The sequence below is a fragment of the Gigantopelta aegis genome, chromosome 4 (assembly GCF_016097555.1).
Source record: "Gigantopelta aegis isolate Gae_Host chromosome 4, Gae_host_genome, whole genome shotgun sequence".
Taxonomy (NCBI): domain Eukaryota; kingdom Metazoa; phylum Mollusca; class Gastropoda; order Neomphalida; family Peltospiridae; genus Gigantopelta; species Gigantopelta aegis.
The window spans coordinates 34,274,285-34,292,023 of NC_054702.1; the positions used below are offsets into that span (position 1 = coordinate 34,274,285).

Genomic DNA, 17,739 nt, shown 5'->3' on the forward strand with positions numbered 1-17,739 from the left:
GGTTTCGTTTTGTTGTTTGTCGATATTCGTTTTCAACATCCAGTGTCATTCATTCACAGCACAAGTTGATGTGATATACCGTCTGTTTGATTGCACGACAGATTCAATGGCCATAGCTAAGAGTTTGTTTTTATATTGTGTGTGTACGTATGTTCTGTTTCTGTCAGATATGTGTATGTGTGTATGTATGTATGCATGCGTGGTAAACGTTTTAGCTTGATTATAATGACAATGCTGATTTTTATGAACACCAAAAAAAATTAATAATAATAATAAAAATTAATAATAATATACAGCGTGTGCTGTAACCTCACCGTGGTGCAGGGGTGTAACATTCTCTTTGAGAATGGCCAATACAGCACAAAATTGAAGTTTTGAGTAAAATTCAGTATCCGTAAAATTCTGTGATATTTGTTTTTTTGCACAGTTCTTTACACTGTTTTTGTTTAAGTCTTGAATTTTTATATTGATGTTGATCATCACTTTATTTATTTGCATTACCATAGTTTGACACCCAATAGCCGACGTATTTTTCGTGCTGGGGTGTCGTTAAACATTAATTTATTCATTAATTCATTCATTCTTTTTGAGACATCTTCAGAGCAGACAAATGTGATTCTTTTGTAGATTACGATAGTATGTGACTCTAAGAGAGCACGACATCTGTGCATCGATGTTGGGCAGCACGTAAGGTACAATCGTAAGAGTCATAGGCATAACGTTAACACGTAACTGACCGTCGTTTCCAGCGACGTTCACTTATTTTCCACATGTATTCCATTTCATGTGTTTTTAATTGCTACAATAAGTCGCCTCCAAAACAGATCAATTTGACCCTCGTCTCTGTTATGGGGATACGTAATGTAGGAATCTGTTTTCAGATGATACAAGACTTCCTTGGGTATTTTCCTTGTTGAAATATCTTCAAACATGATAATGATCAAAACGTCCCGTCCAGTTTTTATGCTTTCCATGTTTGCCATTTGCAATTCGTACATACACCAGTAACTTTCCAGGAAGTGTCTGGACAAAACAACAACAGTCTTTTTGCTTCCTTGAATTGCAGACAAAATATTTGATGCTATTTCTTGTCCAGGCATGAAATCTCGGTTATGTATGTTAAGATTTAATCCAGAATCTTCCGTTTCGAGACGATTTATCATTTCGTTCACAACAAAATCTTCATCTTCGTCTGCATGGGAAACGAAAGCAGAAAAAGTAAACGAATCACATTCCTCATCCAGCAGCAAATCACTTCTTAATCTCAGTCTAGCAACGTAGTACCAGTAGCGCAAATTCCACCGGTACCTGTACGCTGTTGCTCCGCTCACAATGACCAGTGCAAGTATACCACCGAACACTGAGCCGAGGATTAGTGTAAGATTGTTTGAGCATTCCTTCTGCAATGTAGTGATAACATCTTTAAACGCGCCCATTGAACTAAACGTCTTGTTTCCAAAGGCACAAGTGTAATTGCCGATTTCAACGAAATGGACCTTCGATGACCATATCCAATTGAGAAAGTCTAAATTATTGCAAGTGCATGAAATAGGGTTCCGTATCAAATGAATTGTTATGTTCTTAAATTCAGCCAATGTGTCTAAGTCTGTCATTAGTACTTTAGAAAACCACCGTACCTTGTTATTTGTAAGATCCAATATCTGAAGTTTTTTCATGTGAACTACCCTAAGAGGGAAGTCCAGGTATATTGCGTTGTTCGAGAGATTTACCATCTTAACAGACACCAAGTCATGAAATATATTATCTGGAATACCATGTATATCATTTAACGACATATCCAGAACCTCGAGAGATGTTAATCCATCAAATATGTGTGACATATTTGCCATGTTCATAACAGAGCCAATTAAGTTAAAAGAAATATTGAGTACTTTAAGCTTTGGAAAGCTTCGGAAGAAAGTTGTCGAGGTATTTCTAGCTATATTGTTGGAAAGGTCAAGATATGTCAGTTGTTCCAGACCTTTCACGGGACCAATCCAATTTGCTAGCAAGTTGCAATTTAGCTTTAGTCGTGTTATGTTGTTAGGACTCACTTGTATCCATGTGAGGTCAAAATCCATCTGTGCGCATGTAACGTGCAATACCTGCAGATGCGGTGGTACCTGTATGTCATTGTCTGTGGCATAATGCGAGGGACATAAGAAGTGTGAAGTATATTCAGGTGTTGGTTTACGATAAGGCTGACAACCAGTGTTAGTATTCATTGAGCACTGAGCCGGGTTCACGTGTTTCGGTTTCTGTAGAAATGGTATAACTGGAAACGGTTTTGACTCGTCATTTCCCAAATACAAATGAGTAACACCTTTTATCCATGACAGTTCTGTGAAGTATGGGGTGTTTGAAAAGCTGTTGTATCGTGCAGAGATGTACCATAGCGTAGGTGGCAAATTCGATAAAGCTTCTGGCATAACATATTCTACACGATTGTGATCAAAGTATAATGTTTCCAATTTTGTCGTCTTCAAATGCTGTGTGTGTTCACCTTTTAGTATGTTACAGATGCACTCTTTAGCAACGATAGCGTATGCCTTCAGGACTCGAATTGAGGAGTTTGTCAGTCCATACGTAGCGCTTTGGAAATTTTTGAACAGTAGATTGTCGTTATCCGATATGTCCAGTTCTTCAATGTTTTTTAAAGGCAAGAATGCTCCAGTTTCTATATTATTTAAACCGCACAATGATAAATCTAATTTGTTTAGATATGGAACATATTCAAAGGTGTTGTTGAAAATATTAGTTATATTGCACCGACCTTCATGTCCGGACAAACTCAAAGAGGTCAGTTTCGTCAAGTTTTGAAAATGTTCACCAAATGTCATATTGGGACTTCCATCTAAACAGAGTTCCTCCAGTGAGTGAAAAACAGACAGAGCCTGACCAGGACACTGAACATCATTCCCTTCCATGTGCAAACACTGGAGATGTGTTAAGCCATGAAAGGAATCATCCGCCACTTGGTTAATTATGTTATGAGAAATATCTAAATGAGTGAGATTTTCAAACCTAGCGATTTTTTTCGATGTCAGATTCTTCAAGTTGTTATGGTCCATCAGAAGGACGGTTATTGTTGCCGGAAGTGTGGTGGGTACGTCTGGCAGTCCTCGGTTAGAGCAGTTGGCAACTGACTTGATTACACTGCAAGCCAGGCTAGACTGAGATGTTGTCGAAAGCCTCTTCGCTGCGGGAACACTTATTTCATCTTGTGATAAAATCAGAACTGGGATCGTCAGTAGTGTCACTAAGATTACTTTGAAACTGAAAAAGAAAACAGAATAAAATTAGTTTTCTAACCGTTTTACTTGAGGTAACAGTACAGCAAATAGTATCACAGAAGGTCAGTTAAAGTTAAAGTTTGTTTTTGTTCAATGACACTACTAGAGCACATTGATTTATTAATCATTGGCTATTGGATGTGAAACTTTTGATAATTCTGACTCGTAGTCATCATAGGAAACCCGCTACACTTTTCCAAATGCAGCAAGGGATTTTTTATATGCACTTTCCCACAGACAGGAAAACACATACCACGGCCTCTGACCACTTGTGGTGCACTGGTTGGAACATAAATAACCAATTAGTTGAATAGATCTATAGAGGTGGTTCGCTCCTGTGACGGAAACACCTCAAGCGAGTACTCAACCGACTGGGCTAAATCCTTAGAATAGTGAAAGACGTTTCCTATTATTGCGACCACTGTTCACAACCGATGTTAATAACTTTCATTGAGGTCAGCTACAATGACGCTGAATCATGTCAATTTTACAGCAGCTGCTATAGCTTCTATAATGACGTCAGAAGTGTGCTACAAAAGTTTTCAGTGTATTTATATAACCGTTTATTGAAGATAATGTGGGTTTTGTCACCGGACATAAAGTTGGTAGGTACAAGGTTCGCAGCCCGGTACCGGCTCCCACCCAGAGCGAGCTTTAACGACTCAGTGGGTAAGTGTAAGACCACTACACCCTCTTCTCTCTCACTAACCACTAACAACAAACAACTAATCCACTGTCCTGGACAGACAGCTCAGATAGCTGAAGTGTGTGCCCAGAACAGCGTGTTTGAACCTTAATTGGATATAAGCACGAAAATAAGTTGAAATCAATGAATGAATGAATGAATGAATGAACTAACACCGGGCCCTCTCTAAATCTGAATTATGCAATCTGATTAAAATTAGCTATACTGGTCTACCAGTAGATCTAACAGCATTGCGTGGACTCCCATGTCCAGGTGACATTTCATCTATAAATAACAATTTAAATATCAACCAATTACACTTCGCCTTTGGTAGTGTTATTCGGGAGCATACAAATTCTAAACATATCGGGTGAGACTATTTATGCAATAGGCGAACTTGTTTGTCTATTTTAACATTAAAAAGCAGGGGTAAAAGTGTAGTAATAAACTGTATACTAGTATAAACAGATTTTATGGCTATACCATCACGTTTTTTTCGTCTTGAAACGAATTTTATATAAAATTTTATATTGAAATTAGTTTCCTTAGCAATTAGAAATTAGCACCTTTAAACACTTAAGTTTACCTCTCTCAACTGGAAACGTCATTAAACTGAACGCCGGATGAATACTTTTGTTCCAATGTTTTTTATGGAGTGTAAATTGTACCTCTGATATTTAAGTAACTATTATACACGTATGCACTGCGTTTATCTGGAGTTCCACCGTTGTGAATTTAGTTCAGATACGCTGAGTTAGGGTTTGCGTAGGTGTTTTAATGTATGTTATCCCACATTAGGTGGTCGGTTTCAGAAATAGCTTTACATTCTTCTAAAATAATATTGAAATCATTATTAAAATAGACTATTGTTTTGAGGAATAAGCCAGGAGCATTGGGTCAAACCTGGATAAAAATGGTAACAAGCTGAAATTTTCAAAATAATATGATAAACACGTATCGAAAGAGTTAACTCTCAAATTCATGATGGCGTCCAAAATGGCCGCTGTTATTTATTTTATCATATTTTTGCAACCAAATATAGGACAAATGCAAATAAAGTGTCTAAACATAGGTTTTCGGCCACAAGCAATACCATGAAATAATTAATTATCTGAACTGAAAAACCGAAATCTCAAAAATTAAAATGTGTGGCAACTACGGCGGTCAATACTAACCACAATGCTTACAACTTTGCAAATGTCAGCGTGTTACCAATTGTGTTCAAGTTTGGGACTATTTTCAGCTATTACTCCCGACCTATTCTTCACTAAATGGGATCTACAGGGAATTTTAAACGAAAGTAAGCAGCCTTCAGTTGTTTCAATTATACTGACAAGCCCATACGACTTCTAAGCCAGTTTTCATGGAAGCTTATAAATTCACTATGCGGTATTTGGTTATCGTTTTGATCTTCATCATTTACATCAAAATTCAATAATGTTGGTGCAGTGTCTTTATCTTCATCACCGGCCTCGGTGGCGTCGTGGTTAGGCCATCGGTCTACAGGCTGGTAGGTACTGGGTTCGGATCCCAGTCGAGGCATGGGATTTTTAATCCAGATACCGACTCCAAACCCTGAGTGAGTGTTCCACAAGGCTCAATGGGTAGGTGTAAACCACTTGCACCGACCAGTGATCCATAACTGGTTCAACAAAGGCCATGGTTTGTGCTATCCTGCCTGTGGGAAGCGCAAATAAAAGATCCCTTGCTGCTAATCGGAAATAGTAGCCCATGTAGTGGCGACAGCGGGTTTCCTCTCAAAATCTGTGTGGTCCTTAACCATATGTCTGATGTCATATAACCGTAAATAAAATGTGTTGAGTGCGTCGTTAAATAAAACATTTCTTTATTTCTTATCTTCATCATTATCCAACAATGCAGGTCTAGTATTGTTGCAGGTTTCACTCTTGCATTTGGTGCACATTGAGATGCATAACACTCCAAGTCTCATGCCATGATCCAACAACCATCTTCATTGCACCCGCGGATTATACCATGTTGAACAAAGTGTCAGAGGCAACAGAGAGGACAGTTTCCACTACTGTGGGTGTATCATCTTGTGATATCTACCCCATTCCAGAAACGGACAAGTCACTCATACAGAAACAGGTATCACGGCAATATATCGATACCTGAGAACGGTTTATTATTCACTTTCTGTCGTCATGGGCGTCAGCAGGAAGTTGTCCAAGGTGTGTGTGTGTGTGTGTGTGTGTATGTGTGTGTGTGCATGTGTGTGTGTTCCGGGGTGGGGGTGCAAGACATTTTGACATATAATAGGTCGATTGAACGATAACCAAGCATGATACTGCACAACTGGTTAATTCATAAGCTTCTATCAATCCTGGCTCAGAAGTCATACAGGCGTGTCATCATGAATTGAAACAACTATGGGTTACTTACTTACTTTTGAAATTCCTGACAGGCCCCAGTTGATGGAGGATAGGCCAGGAATAATAGCTTAAAGGAGTCCCAAACCTGAACAAAACTGGTAACAAGCTAAAAGTGACAAAGCCATAAAAATGTGGTTTACATTGGACATATTGACTGCTGCAGTGCCCACCATTGCTTGAATCTGAAAACAAATGTTTGCATTTCTGTTTGCAGAGATATGATAAAACAGATACAAGTGGACATTTTGTACGCCATCTTGAATTCCAGAGTTAGCTCTCCGTGGATTTGCGGTAATTTTTTTATATCTGTTTTATCATACGCTAAGGCTACTGAAAATTACAGCTTGTTACCAATGTATTCAATGTTTAGACTATTTTGAGCTGTGACACCAAGGCTCCGTTTCACGAAGCGATCTTAGCACTATGATCACCTTACTTGCTAGTTAATCAAGATTAACCTCGAGCGCAAGTGCAAGAAGTGATTGTGCTCGCGCTTGCACTCGAGGTTAATGTTGATGAACTACTTACGCCCCTGTTTATTTCTGAACAAACGTCTTCATGCCTTCTAACCTATACGTGGGTTGAATTTCACTATAGTTGGCAGCGGTAGACTCGTTAACTAAGAAGCAATATCTCCTAAGAGAATATCGCAGGAGATATCGCAAATTATAGTGCCAGCGATATCTCCAACAAAAGCCTTTAATGGGTGATAAATACTGGTTAAAGGACAACGCGTGAACATTTCTGAAAGAGGCATGTGTGCAAAGCTAGAGGTGTTGGAGTCTAGCGGAGCAACCTCTAGCCCTCTCCTTATTGATATGTTAGGGCTAGTTCGAGTCATGATCCTAGGGAAAATATATTCTGGATATGAAGATGGATAGCACTGTACAACACATCGAACATAATGACTCACCTCATTTTCACCAGAATAAAGAGCTGACAATTCCACGTGTATATATCGTATATCAAGAACACACAGTCACACTGGTCATGTAAAAGACGAAGTCCACAGAGTCGGCCTACTAAATATGTTTTGAATACTGTTAGAACGCGATGTTGTGAGACTTGTTCCCGACAAGAAAGTTCATTATTCTTGAGATCAGTATGTAAGTGTTTACATAATAATTTATAAATTAATAGTAATAAATTATCGCAACACCGGATTGCCAGATCTTTATAAGTAAGCTGTGTCAGTAGATGTTTACGGTTACGATGTTTCGTTTGAATGGGACGATGCTGTCTGTCGAGAGGGTCAGGAAATCCCGGAAACTTAGGCATGTTCAAGAAGAGGCTCATTCGCGGTCGCTCGTTAAAACTGTTTGTGTTTGTTTGTGTTTCTGTTTTCGGTGCAGTCTTAAGAGAATAAAATTATTGTCTTGCTATAACAGACGACATGACTTTTACGAAATGTAACTAATCACGTGTCTTATCACTTTAAAGTAGTATTAATTTGTTTTGATTGATTATTAGTAATTGTTTGTTAATTAATAAAGAAGACAGCAATCTAGCTGTTTCTTTAGTGACATAAATGTTATTTCCGCCTGCTGGCTTTGTTAGATCAGAGTAACCCCGTTCCAGCAGTCTATATATAATATGAATAATTAATTAATATATATATATATAATATATATATATGCATGCATGCATGTATATATATATATATATATATATATATATATATATATATATATATATATATATATACATACATGTCTACGGTATTTCTAAATGTGTTACAGGTTTCTAGGTTTAACTAAACTTAGTGTCCATTTTCGCGGGTTTAAACTAGGTTTGCGACTTTAATTTTAACTTTGTTAATGTAATTCTATAGGTGCCACCCACTTGATGAGATACTGTAATAAAAATGGCTATGCATTACAAGATTTAGTCGCCATGATGACAGCTAGGACAATTTAAAAACAAATTGTTTTCAATTATATACAAAAGATCGAGATTAAATGTAGAATTCCTAGTTGGAACATGGTGTGAGTAGTAGGGAGGCCTGTGGTTTTAAACAAAATTATTTCCTTAAATGATTTAAAATTTAATTTCTAATTTGTGTATATGCAAGCACAGTAAGAGTTGAGGATGTTTAAAATTCCACAAGGAACAACGTGGACAGTGACAGGACAATTTCAAATAATGTAGAATGCCTAGTTGGTACATAGTGTGTTCTTAAAGACAAAATAATTTGCTTAAATGTTTTAAAAATTAATTTTAATTTGGGCATATCCAAAACACAGTAAAACAGTAAAAAAGTAACGTTTGTTTGATTTAACGACGCCACTAGAGCACATTGATTTTTTATCTTATCATCGGCTATTGAACGTCAAACATGTGGTCATTTTTAGAGGAAACCCGCTGTCGCCACATAGGCTACTCTTTTACGACAGGCAGCAAGGGCTCCTTTACTTGCGCTTCCCACAGGCAGGATAGCATAAACCATGGCCTTTGTTGAACCAGTTATGGATCACTGGTCGGTGCAAGTCGAACTTGTATATAACAACCACTCAAGGGACCAACAGAAAATGGCCGTTATAGACAGGTGGCCTTTATATAGAGGTCCCAAAATATTCAATCGAAACCCTAACATATTTCACTATAAAATCTCATTATTAACTGTTGTAACAGTTTGATGTCCTTTGTTAATACCCCCAAGAAAAGAAAAACAACACAAAATAATAAATGAATGAATGAATGAATTTTTTTTTAACGACACCCCAGCACAAAAATGCATATCGGCTATTGGGTGTCACAAATGGTAAGTATATGAACATATTATTTATATATAGTTAATGAAAACCACAGTGTAAGGAGCTGTGGCGGGAACGTATAATACAATATATAAAATCAAGTTAAGTACATCTTAAAATTTTGTATAGAAGTCAAAGTGTTTTAAAAACTTTACAATTAACATTGGATGGTATTTAAACGATTCCAAAACATTTCTGTTGCCAAATATATCATTTCTCGTCGGCTTGAGATGATCACACTCCACCAAAATGTGCCGCACAGTCAGTGTACACTGACAGTGTTCACACTGAGGAGGAGGGTCCTTCTTTGAAATAAATGAATGCGTCAAATATGTATGGCCGATGCGGGCACGGCATAAGACTACTTCATCCTTTCTGCACCACCTGTAGGATGACTGCCACTCTCCCAGGACTGCCTTGACATAGTGAAGCTTATTCGCAACCGCACCGTCCCAATCATCTTGCCAAGTCGAAAAGATACATTGGTTAATATGAAATTTAAAATCACTGTAGGGGACACCAACATGGACACGGGGCAAGTTCAAAGCAGACTTGGCAGCAACATCTGCCTTTTCGCTACCCTTAATATCAACATGGCTGGGTACCCAACAAAATATAACATCTTTATTGGCAATTGATAAAAAGACACACTTTCGTATCACCATCCCAACTAAGGGATGCTCCAATTTCATGTACTGTAGAGCTTGGAGACACGAAAGTGAGTCTGTAAAAATAATATACTTGGATGCACATGAATCCTTAATCTGTTCCAGGGCTTTAATGATTGCGCAAATTTCAGCAGTAAAGATTGATGCTGAATCGGGCAATCTCATGGAAATTATTGCGTCTGATGGAAAAACTGTAGCACAAGCCACAGAATTCCCATCCCGTGATCCGTCTGTGTAAACAGGAATGTAATCACAGTACCTCTCTTGGATTTCCATGAAATGTTGTTTATAAATAACTGCGATCTTTTTTTAGATGCACAAGATCGAATACAATTTTTGGTGGTTTGATACACCAAGGTGGCAAAATAAAATATGAAGGCGTTTCCAAAATGTCTGATAAATCAATGTTGGAAACTGATAAAAACTGCTCAATGCGAAGACAAATAATAAAAGTACATGTAATTGTATTTATTAAAACCAAATTTAGTACGTTTGCCTCCATATCATTTAATATAATATCTGCTTTCCTTTTTAAAATGTTGTCAATTTGCACACGACCCACTCCAAATTACTCTGCTATCTTTCTAGCACTTAAACGATGTTTCTCCGACTTCCTGAAAAACTTCTACTCGTTGTTGTAAAGTTAAAGCAGAACGATATTTCGGTTTGGGATTGGGAACTCTATTAACGTGCTCACATCCTTAAAGCTTCAGGCACGCCGACCTCGGATCCAGTCTCTGACATCGCCAGTGGCTGGTTCCGGGGCAGGAGGGCGATATTTCGGTTTGGGATTGGGAACTCTATTAACGTGCCCACATCCTTAAAGGTTTAAGCACGCCGACCTTGGATCCAGTCTCTGACATCGCCAGTGGCTGGTTCCGGGGCGGGAGGGTGGAGGGGGAAGCAGTTGAGATGTTGGGGACAATTTAGTAATCAATTTTGATGGTAAGACTATAATCCAAAAGAGTAATGGGGGGGGGGGGGGGGGGGGGGGGGGGGGGGGGGGGGGGGGGGGGGGGGAGGGACAATTAATTAATAAAATAATTAATTCAAATGCACCATAAATAATAATAATATGCCAGGATATGGATTTTAAACATTAACTTAGCTGGTGCAGTTTTCAGTCGGGCTCGTCTAAACATAAAATATTAATATAATTAATATATTTAAATATTTCTAAAAAAAATAATATTTAACTAGTTATTTAGAGCCGGATAAGGGTTCACAAAGGGCGTAGCCTCGCGCCCAATCCAGTCAACGGTCCAACAGGCAGGTAAGCCCAAGTTAGCTGGTCCGGATTTCCATGTGGCGGAAGTGCCGGGGGAGGGAGGCCTCCTAACAGGCATTCTATCGGCCGAAACCGCCTACGCCCTACCGCACCCAAAATAGCACCCTACCACGGCGCCCCCCCCCCCCATCCCGACCACCCCCCAAGTTATGCATACAGCAGGTAAGGGCGGTTAACTATGAAGATGATGCTAGGGAAGGCAGGAAGGGAATGAAGGGAAGGAAGATGAAGGAATGATGATGAACAGCCCGCCAGTCGCCGCCCGGTGAAGTTGGTGGAAACGTATCATACAGCTTGTTGAGTTGGGGAAGAAAGTTCTTGTAGTTGAAGTAACTTCCGGAGGTTTCCACAGAGAGTTCCTCCAGCATTCGTACGCATAACATCCGGAAGGACGCGTCACCTATACGGATGACAAAGCCATTGCTATATAAGCCTCAGGGGCATCCGGGTAACCACTAAATCGTTAAACGGATGTCCCTGAGTATCGGCCAGGCTATCTTTTTTTATTATATGTAATAGTTAACCGATCAAGTTAATAGCCTGTTAAAACCTATTTAATAAATTAAAAAAAGAAGGTATTAGCATATATTTATAAAAAAAAGTAATCAATTAAAATTGCTAAGAGGAAGAATTAATAACAAACTCGTACATTTAATAACAACTACTAAGTTAAAAGGGGCATAAATACAACAAAGAAAGCCAGGAAGAAAACGGCGCCATCTACATGAGGTCGACCTTCCTGTCTTCTAATCTAATAAGAACCACATTAAAACATATAAACAAATAATAGTAAAGTTTAGTCAAGTCGTCAAGGGTTTGTATAGTGGTGCGAACGGGCCCGACTCCGGAGGATACGAGATGGTATCACTATAAAGCAAAGTAAAGTCTAGAAAAGAGTAGATGGGGCCGACCCCGCTTCCTATTTCTTCTTAGAGTGGGGCGGTCAATCTTCCAGTGCTGCTAGGACAGGCTCGGACATGTAGTGACTAAACGCGAACAACCGTGACGTTCTGCAGAATGGCCGTCATACGAGTCACGAAAAAAAAAGTCGACATAGTCAGCCGGAGAAATGACGTGGAGGCAAGGAATCTCGCTAAAAAAGAATCCAACCTGGTGGTGCAGGCTGTCGAAACCAGGGCGACCGACCTAATGAAAATATTTTCCCGGAATTTTCTGGTATTTTCATTTTAAGCGCGCGAACGCCCCTTTCAAAGCAATAGTTTAAAGCACGCGAAAATGCCATTTTCAAACATATAAAAAAATTATTTAAACAGCGCCATATTTGACATATTTAAAAAATAACAACCAAAGAGATACATAACAATAAAAAAAATTGTATTATTTATTGGAATGTTATGTATTCAATAATAAAGTATAAATCAATCCACATAGTTGGCAGAATTTTTCTACTTCCTTTTTAAGCATAACCCTATTTTATGGCTTGTCTAGTTTACAAAACATGATAAATATATTCATCAGTGTAAATAAAATTACTATACCTAGTACAGCAATTAACAGCATTATTTCTCTCTCCCTCTCTCTCTCTCTCTCTCTCTCTCTCTCTCTCTCTCTCTCTCTCTCTCTCTCACACACACACACACACACACCAAACATAAAAAATCATCACAAAAAAACCCCTAAAAATCATCACAATCCCCCCCCCCCCCCCCCCCCCCCATAAAAGCCCCACTTTATCAGCAAATAGTGTAGTACAGTTTCACTTCCACCTACAAATTAGTAATAAAGTGACAAACCTGGGACCAATGTTATTTTTACGTAGGTACATTGCCATATTTGCACTATTTCATCAGTGGTGTCGAACTAATTTGTGGTTAATTGAATCGGAGACGAAACGTCTGGTACCCACATTAAGACTGGCTATCGTTCTGCATTATGCTAACATGACTATTAGAAAATAACTTTTCGCGGTAAAATCTAACAATTGTTTGTAAAAAAATTAATTTTTTATAGTTTAACTTACTTGAATAAAACAAGATCGGTAGGCATGTTAATTAATTAATATTAATGTCATGGATGTGACACAGATTACTGGTAGCCAAATAGTATTTAGTGAAATGTTGCACGTGAAAGCATACAAAAAGAAGAGAATTGTGGATCCGTTTGTTTTGTTTTCGTACGATCGCAAGTGTTCTGTTATATGTTCAGGTTTTTACACACCGTGGCGAAGTTGCATGCATCGCCATAGAACCGATGTCTATCCCGTAGTAATTACTATATAATATTTGAAATATCTTTAAAATGAATACATAAACTAAATAACAAGTAAGACAAATTTCATACATAGCTTCTGTTTATTCGATTATCAAAAACATTTTCATTGGTCGGCTGTTGACAAATAAGCCAATAGACAAACGTCTTAGTAATAGCACAAAACAGTCGATAATACCAAGTTCAGGTTGCAATGGAGAATGCAGAATGATAAACTCTGTTTAATAAACTCTGGATTTAAAATTATAGAAAATTAAAAATATATTCAGAAATGGTTGCTTCCAAAAATAATAATGAAAGCGAATTTGGAAAAAATTCCGGATATTTGGCATTAATTCCGAAATTCCGGATATGGGTTAAAAATTCCGAAAAATTGGTCGGCCTGCGAAACGAGTAGCGTTCCAGCGTCCAATCAGTTCCAATGGCCGCATACATCCCAGTAGAAAACTTCATTTCGCTGACAAAAACAATGAAATGAAGGATCCCTAAGTCGAGCACACGAAAAGCACGTGCAGTGTGCACAAGCGAAACAAACACGTCATACCGCGTCGAGCTCCAGACTGGGAATGATAACAGATAGGTAGATAGATAACAATTTAACGTGCCCATATACCACTAGGGTTTCGAACACGCCCATCCAGAGTCCGACCTCCGATAAAATCGGTGGCCTGACTCGGGATGGGGGAGGGGGTATAGAGTTGAAAATGGGGAGAATTTTTAAAATAGCAATTAGTAAAAAAGTTAATGATAACAGGTAAAAAACGGCACGTGGATGCGCTAGTAGACATGTAAAAAAGCTCGATTTGGATCCCCCATTGAAGCCTATATGCGATGTCTATGTTTTGTCTACAAATAAGATTACCTGAAGCGTGCCTCTAATCCTATGAATGTAGGGTAGGGGTAACCCTGTGAAGATCGCCTATCACCTAGGGAGGTTCCAGCAAGACTAGGGTACAAAATAATAAAAGATAAAAGTTAACACATTTTAAAAACATAGGAATGCAAATAAACATTAATAAAATAATAAGTATTAAAACATCGTCTTGAGTCGCCGGGGGGGGGGGGGGGGGGGGTGTTACAATGAGGCATAGTCGGCTATCATCGGAGACATCCATACATTCATTGACTAACACTATGCTTGTCACTGATAAGGTAGAAAGGAAAGGGGCAGAGGGGGTGTTAGGGCTATATCAGCAACCAAATATTGACGTGGGGGATTAAAAGCCACCACCCCCCTCATCTGGGAGGAAGGTTAGTTAAGGGGAAATAATAATAAAAATAAGTATGGGCAGTCCTCAGGCCGTCTTGTCTGTCAGAAATAACATTAATATATTAAATTAGAATTTTCGTGGCCTCTACAAAGGCCATAATAGCCTGCTCCACTAGTTGTTTATGTACTACGGGTGGGTTAAACAGTTTAATTGGATTGAATTTAATATCTAAATTAGTAATTATATTTTTCAGGGTAGAACGCTGGTCTTTGTATTTATTACAGTAAAACAGATAGTGTCTGACGTTATCAGTTGTATTACATGCTACACATATAGAACTAGGTGTCATATTTAGTCTATGTTTGCTGTCGTTCAAGCCAAAAACTAATCCCAGACGGAGTCTAGTTATAACTTTCTCAGTTTTAGTATCTAAATAGGTGGGACATTTTGGTGTCCCACTCTTGTTGCCAAAAATTAATTAAGTTATTATGTGCTATGGCCATAATTTCATTAAAATTAACATTAACCTTAATATCTATTTTATCATGTAAAAGTGCTTTTGTAGCAAAAAGGTCGGCGTGCTCATTGCCAGAGATGCCAACATGAGCAGGAACCCATTCCAAAACAATATAGTGACCTTTATTACTAATGTAGTTAATTAAGTTAATAATTTGTTTAATTAAGTAAGAACTCCAGAATTTGAGGCTATGAAGTGCTTGTAGAGTGCTCAAGGAGTCGGATAATATTAAAAACGTTTTGGGTGAAGTAAAGTTATTAGTGTTAGAAAGTATCCACTTAAGAGCCGAGGAGATAGCGACCAGCTCTGTAGTAAATACAGAGACATGGTCGGTCACTCGTGCTTGGCAGGAAGTGGATTTGGCTAGCAGTTCCGGTGTGACATAAAATGCCATACCGGTTCTGCCAGTGGATGGGTCTTTAGAGCCATTTGTATAAATATATGTAAAATCAGGGTAGAGATCATTTAGAGCTGCCTTGAAAATGATATTTTTAAATGGATTAAATTCAGTTTTAAGAGTCATTTCTTAAAAGTAATGAGTTATTATGTGGCTTAATTAACCAAGATGGCTCCATAATACCGGTTATTATGTCAGCATTCAGATCCAGGAGTTCTAGATTAGAAGCCATTCTATTGTTAAAATTAAGGGCAGAATTAATATTTATGTCTAAATATAAATCATTATTTGGCTTCATCATAGAGACTGGATTTGTAGGGACCAAATTTTTAACTTTAAACCAGTGTCTGAGACACTGTTTGGTGCGCCTAACATTTAGGGGGAGGATATTAAGCTCAACACGCAGACTGTCGTTCGGGGTATCAGGGAATACCTTTGCTAAGATCATCAAGGCTTTGTTATAGACTGTTTCTAGTCTATCTAACTGCGATGGGGTTGCACAGCAAAAGGCCTGAGCACCATATTGGAGTCTGGAGACTATTAGAGCTTCGAATATCATTAAAAAATGTATGTCTGTCTGCTCCCCAAGTGGTAGCTGACAGAACTCTTAACAGATTAATATATTTATTACATGAAGTGACTACATTAGTAATATGTTTAACAAAAGAAAGTGATTGGTCAAAGGTTATTCCCAGAAACTTAACAGTAGAAACTTGAGGAATAGGAGTATTATCACAGTTAAGGTTTAATTTATGGGTTCTAATTTTAGCGTTATCAGTAAACAATATAGCAGATGCCTTGAATCTAGAGACAGTAACCCCCCAGGAGTCGGTAGTAGTAGTGGGGCCTGTTTGGAGGCATGACCTACTTTCTCGTGACCTTGGCCTTGGTATGAGTCATAGCATGACCTACTGACCTACTTTCTCGTGACGTAACTGACCTACTTTCTCGTGACGTAACTGACCTACTTAGACCAGACTCGAGAGTATAACACACAGGGTATTTCGTTAGTAACTTCATTCACTTTCTACGAACGAGAACTGAATTCATTTGACATGGCCTGTTCGACAAGTGGAAGCAGTACCGATACGAGATGCAAGATAGAACTTGGAAGTAACGTATACGTTGTGGCCAAACTGTGGAAAGGGGACATTGCCATTCACATCAGGAAATTTGACGACGAAAATGCCACTTTACCCACGAAGCGAGGTATTGCACTAACCCTTAAACACTGGGTCGAACTGTGTACAAGTAAGAGCCAGATAGACGACACCATTGCAATCTTAAAAGAAAGGAAAGAGGAGAAGTTGTTTCGTCATATGGGGTCCAACGTGTACGTGAGCGTGGACAACAACATTGTCGGTGTAGACATTCGACAGTGGTGGTGGTGCGTTGACGCGATCAAGCCATCGAAGAAAGGAATGTTTCTTCATCTGGACCAATGGGAAAAACTCAAAGACTGTTTCGCAGTCATGTGTGACTTTGTACCAGAGCTGAACTCGATCGTGCCCTGCGCCATGCAAGACGACCAATCTAATTAAAATTAGCTCCACTATTACATGTGGATCTAAAGACAGCCAGTTGGAGCTCATGTCCACCAATCAAAACCTTACTTGCAGAATCCTGCCAGTGATTTAAAAATAATTTGAAAACATTCTGAATTATCCTGAGGGTATACGACATGTTTCGTGTGAATTACGAATGCCTTAAAACATGTTTTATTTTATAAAATAAATAATTTGTAATGTAAAACTGAAGACTGATTTAGTTTTTTTTAATTTTATAAATAAATAAATAATTTTTAATGTAAAATTGAAGACTGATAACCCACCCCGTACGTATTGGTATGGTTCGCTGTACTGCGGCCACTAAAATAGACTCGCCCGATATTTTTAGAATTTGTATGCTCCAAAATAACGTTATAAAAGGCGAAGTGTGATTGGTCAATATTTAAATTATTATTTACAGACAAAATGTTACCTGGACATTGGGGACTACGCAGTGTTGTTAGTTTTAAATCACTGGCAGGATTCTGCAAGTAAGGTTTTGATTGGTGGACATGAGCTCCAACTGGCTGTCTTTAGATCCACATGTAATAGTGGAGCTAATTTTAATTAGATTGCAAGACGACCATCAAAATCAGATGGGATTCCTACAGTGTAACTTCTGCAACCCGAACGAGTGCCATCAGTGGCTATAAAAAGTGGTTTGTGGTATAAACGTTATTTGTTTTACGACTGTCCTAGGGAGCAGACGTGTTTTTATGATTCTAACATTTTTGTGTCTTGTTGCACTCTATCTGGAA

General features: G+C 38.4%; 1 protein-coding gene across 1 annotated transcript; it reads right to left on the reverse strand.

Annotated features, from left to right (window-relative positions):
* Positions 1 to 782: 782 nt before the first annotated feature.
* LOC121369801 (toll-like receptor 4) lies at positions 783 to 11,448 on the reverse strand. Its single transcript, XM_041494875.1, has 3 exons — positions 11,326 to 11,448; positions 6,386 to 6,477; positions 783 to 3,276 (listed from the first exon to the last, which is right to left on the reverse strand). The coding sequence occupies exons 1-3, from the start codon at positions 11,446 to 11,448 to the stop codon at positions 783 to 785; spliced, it is 2,709 nt and encodes a 902-aa protein (XP_041350809.1).
* Positions 11,449 to 17,739: the final 6,291 nt, after the last annotated feature.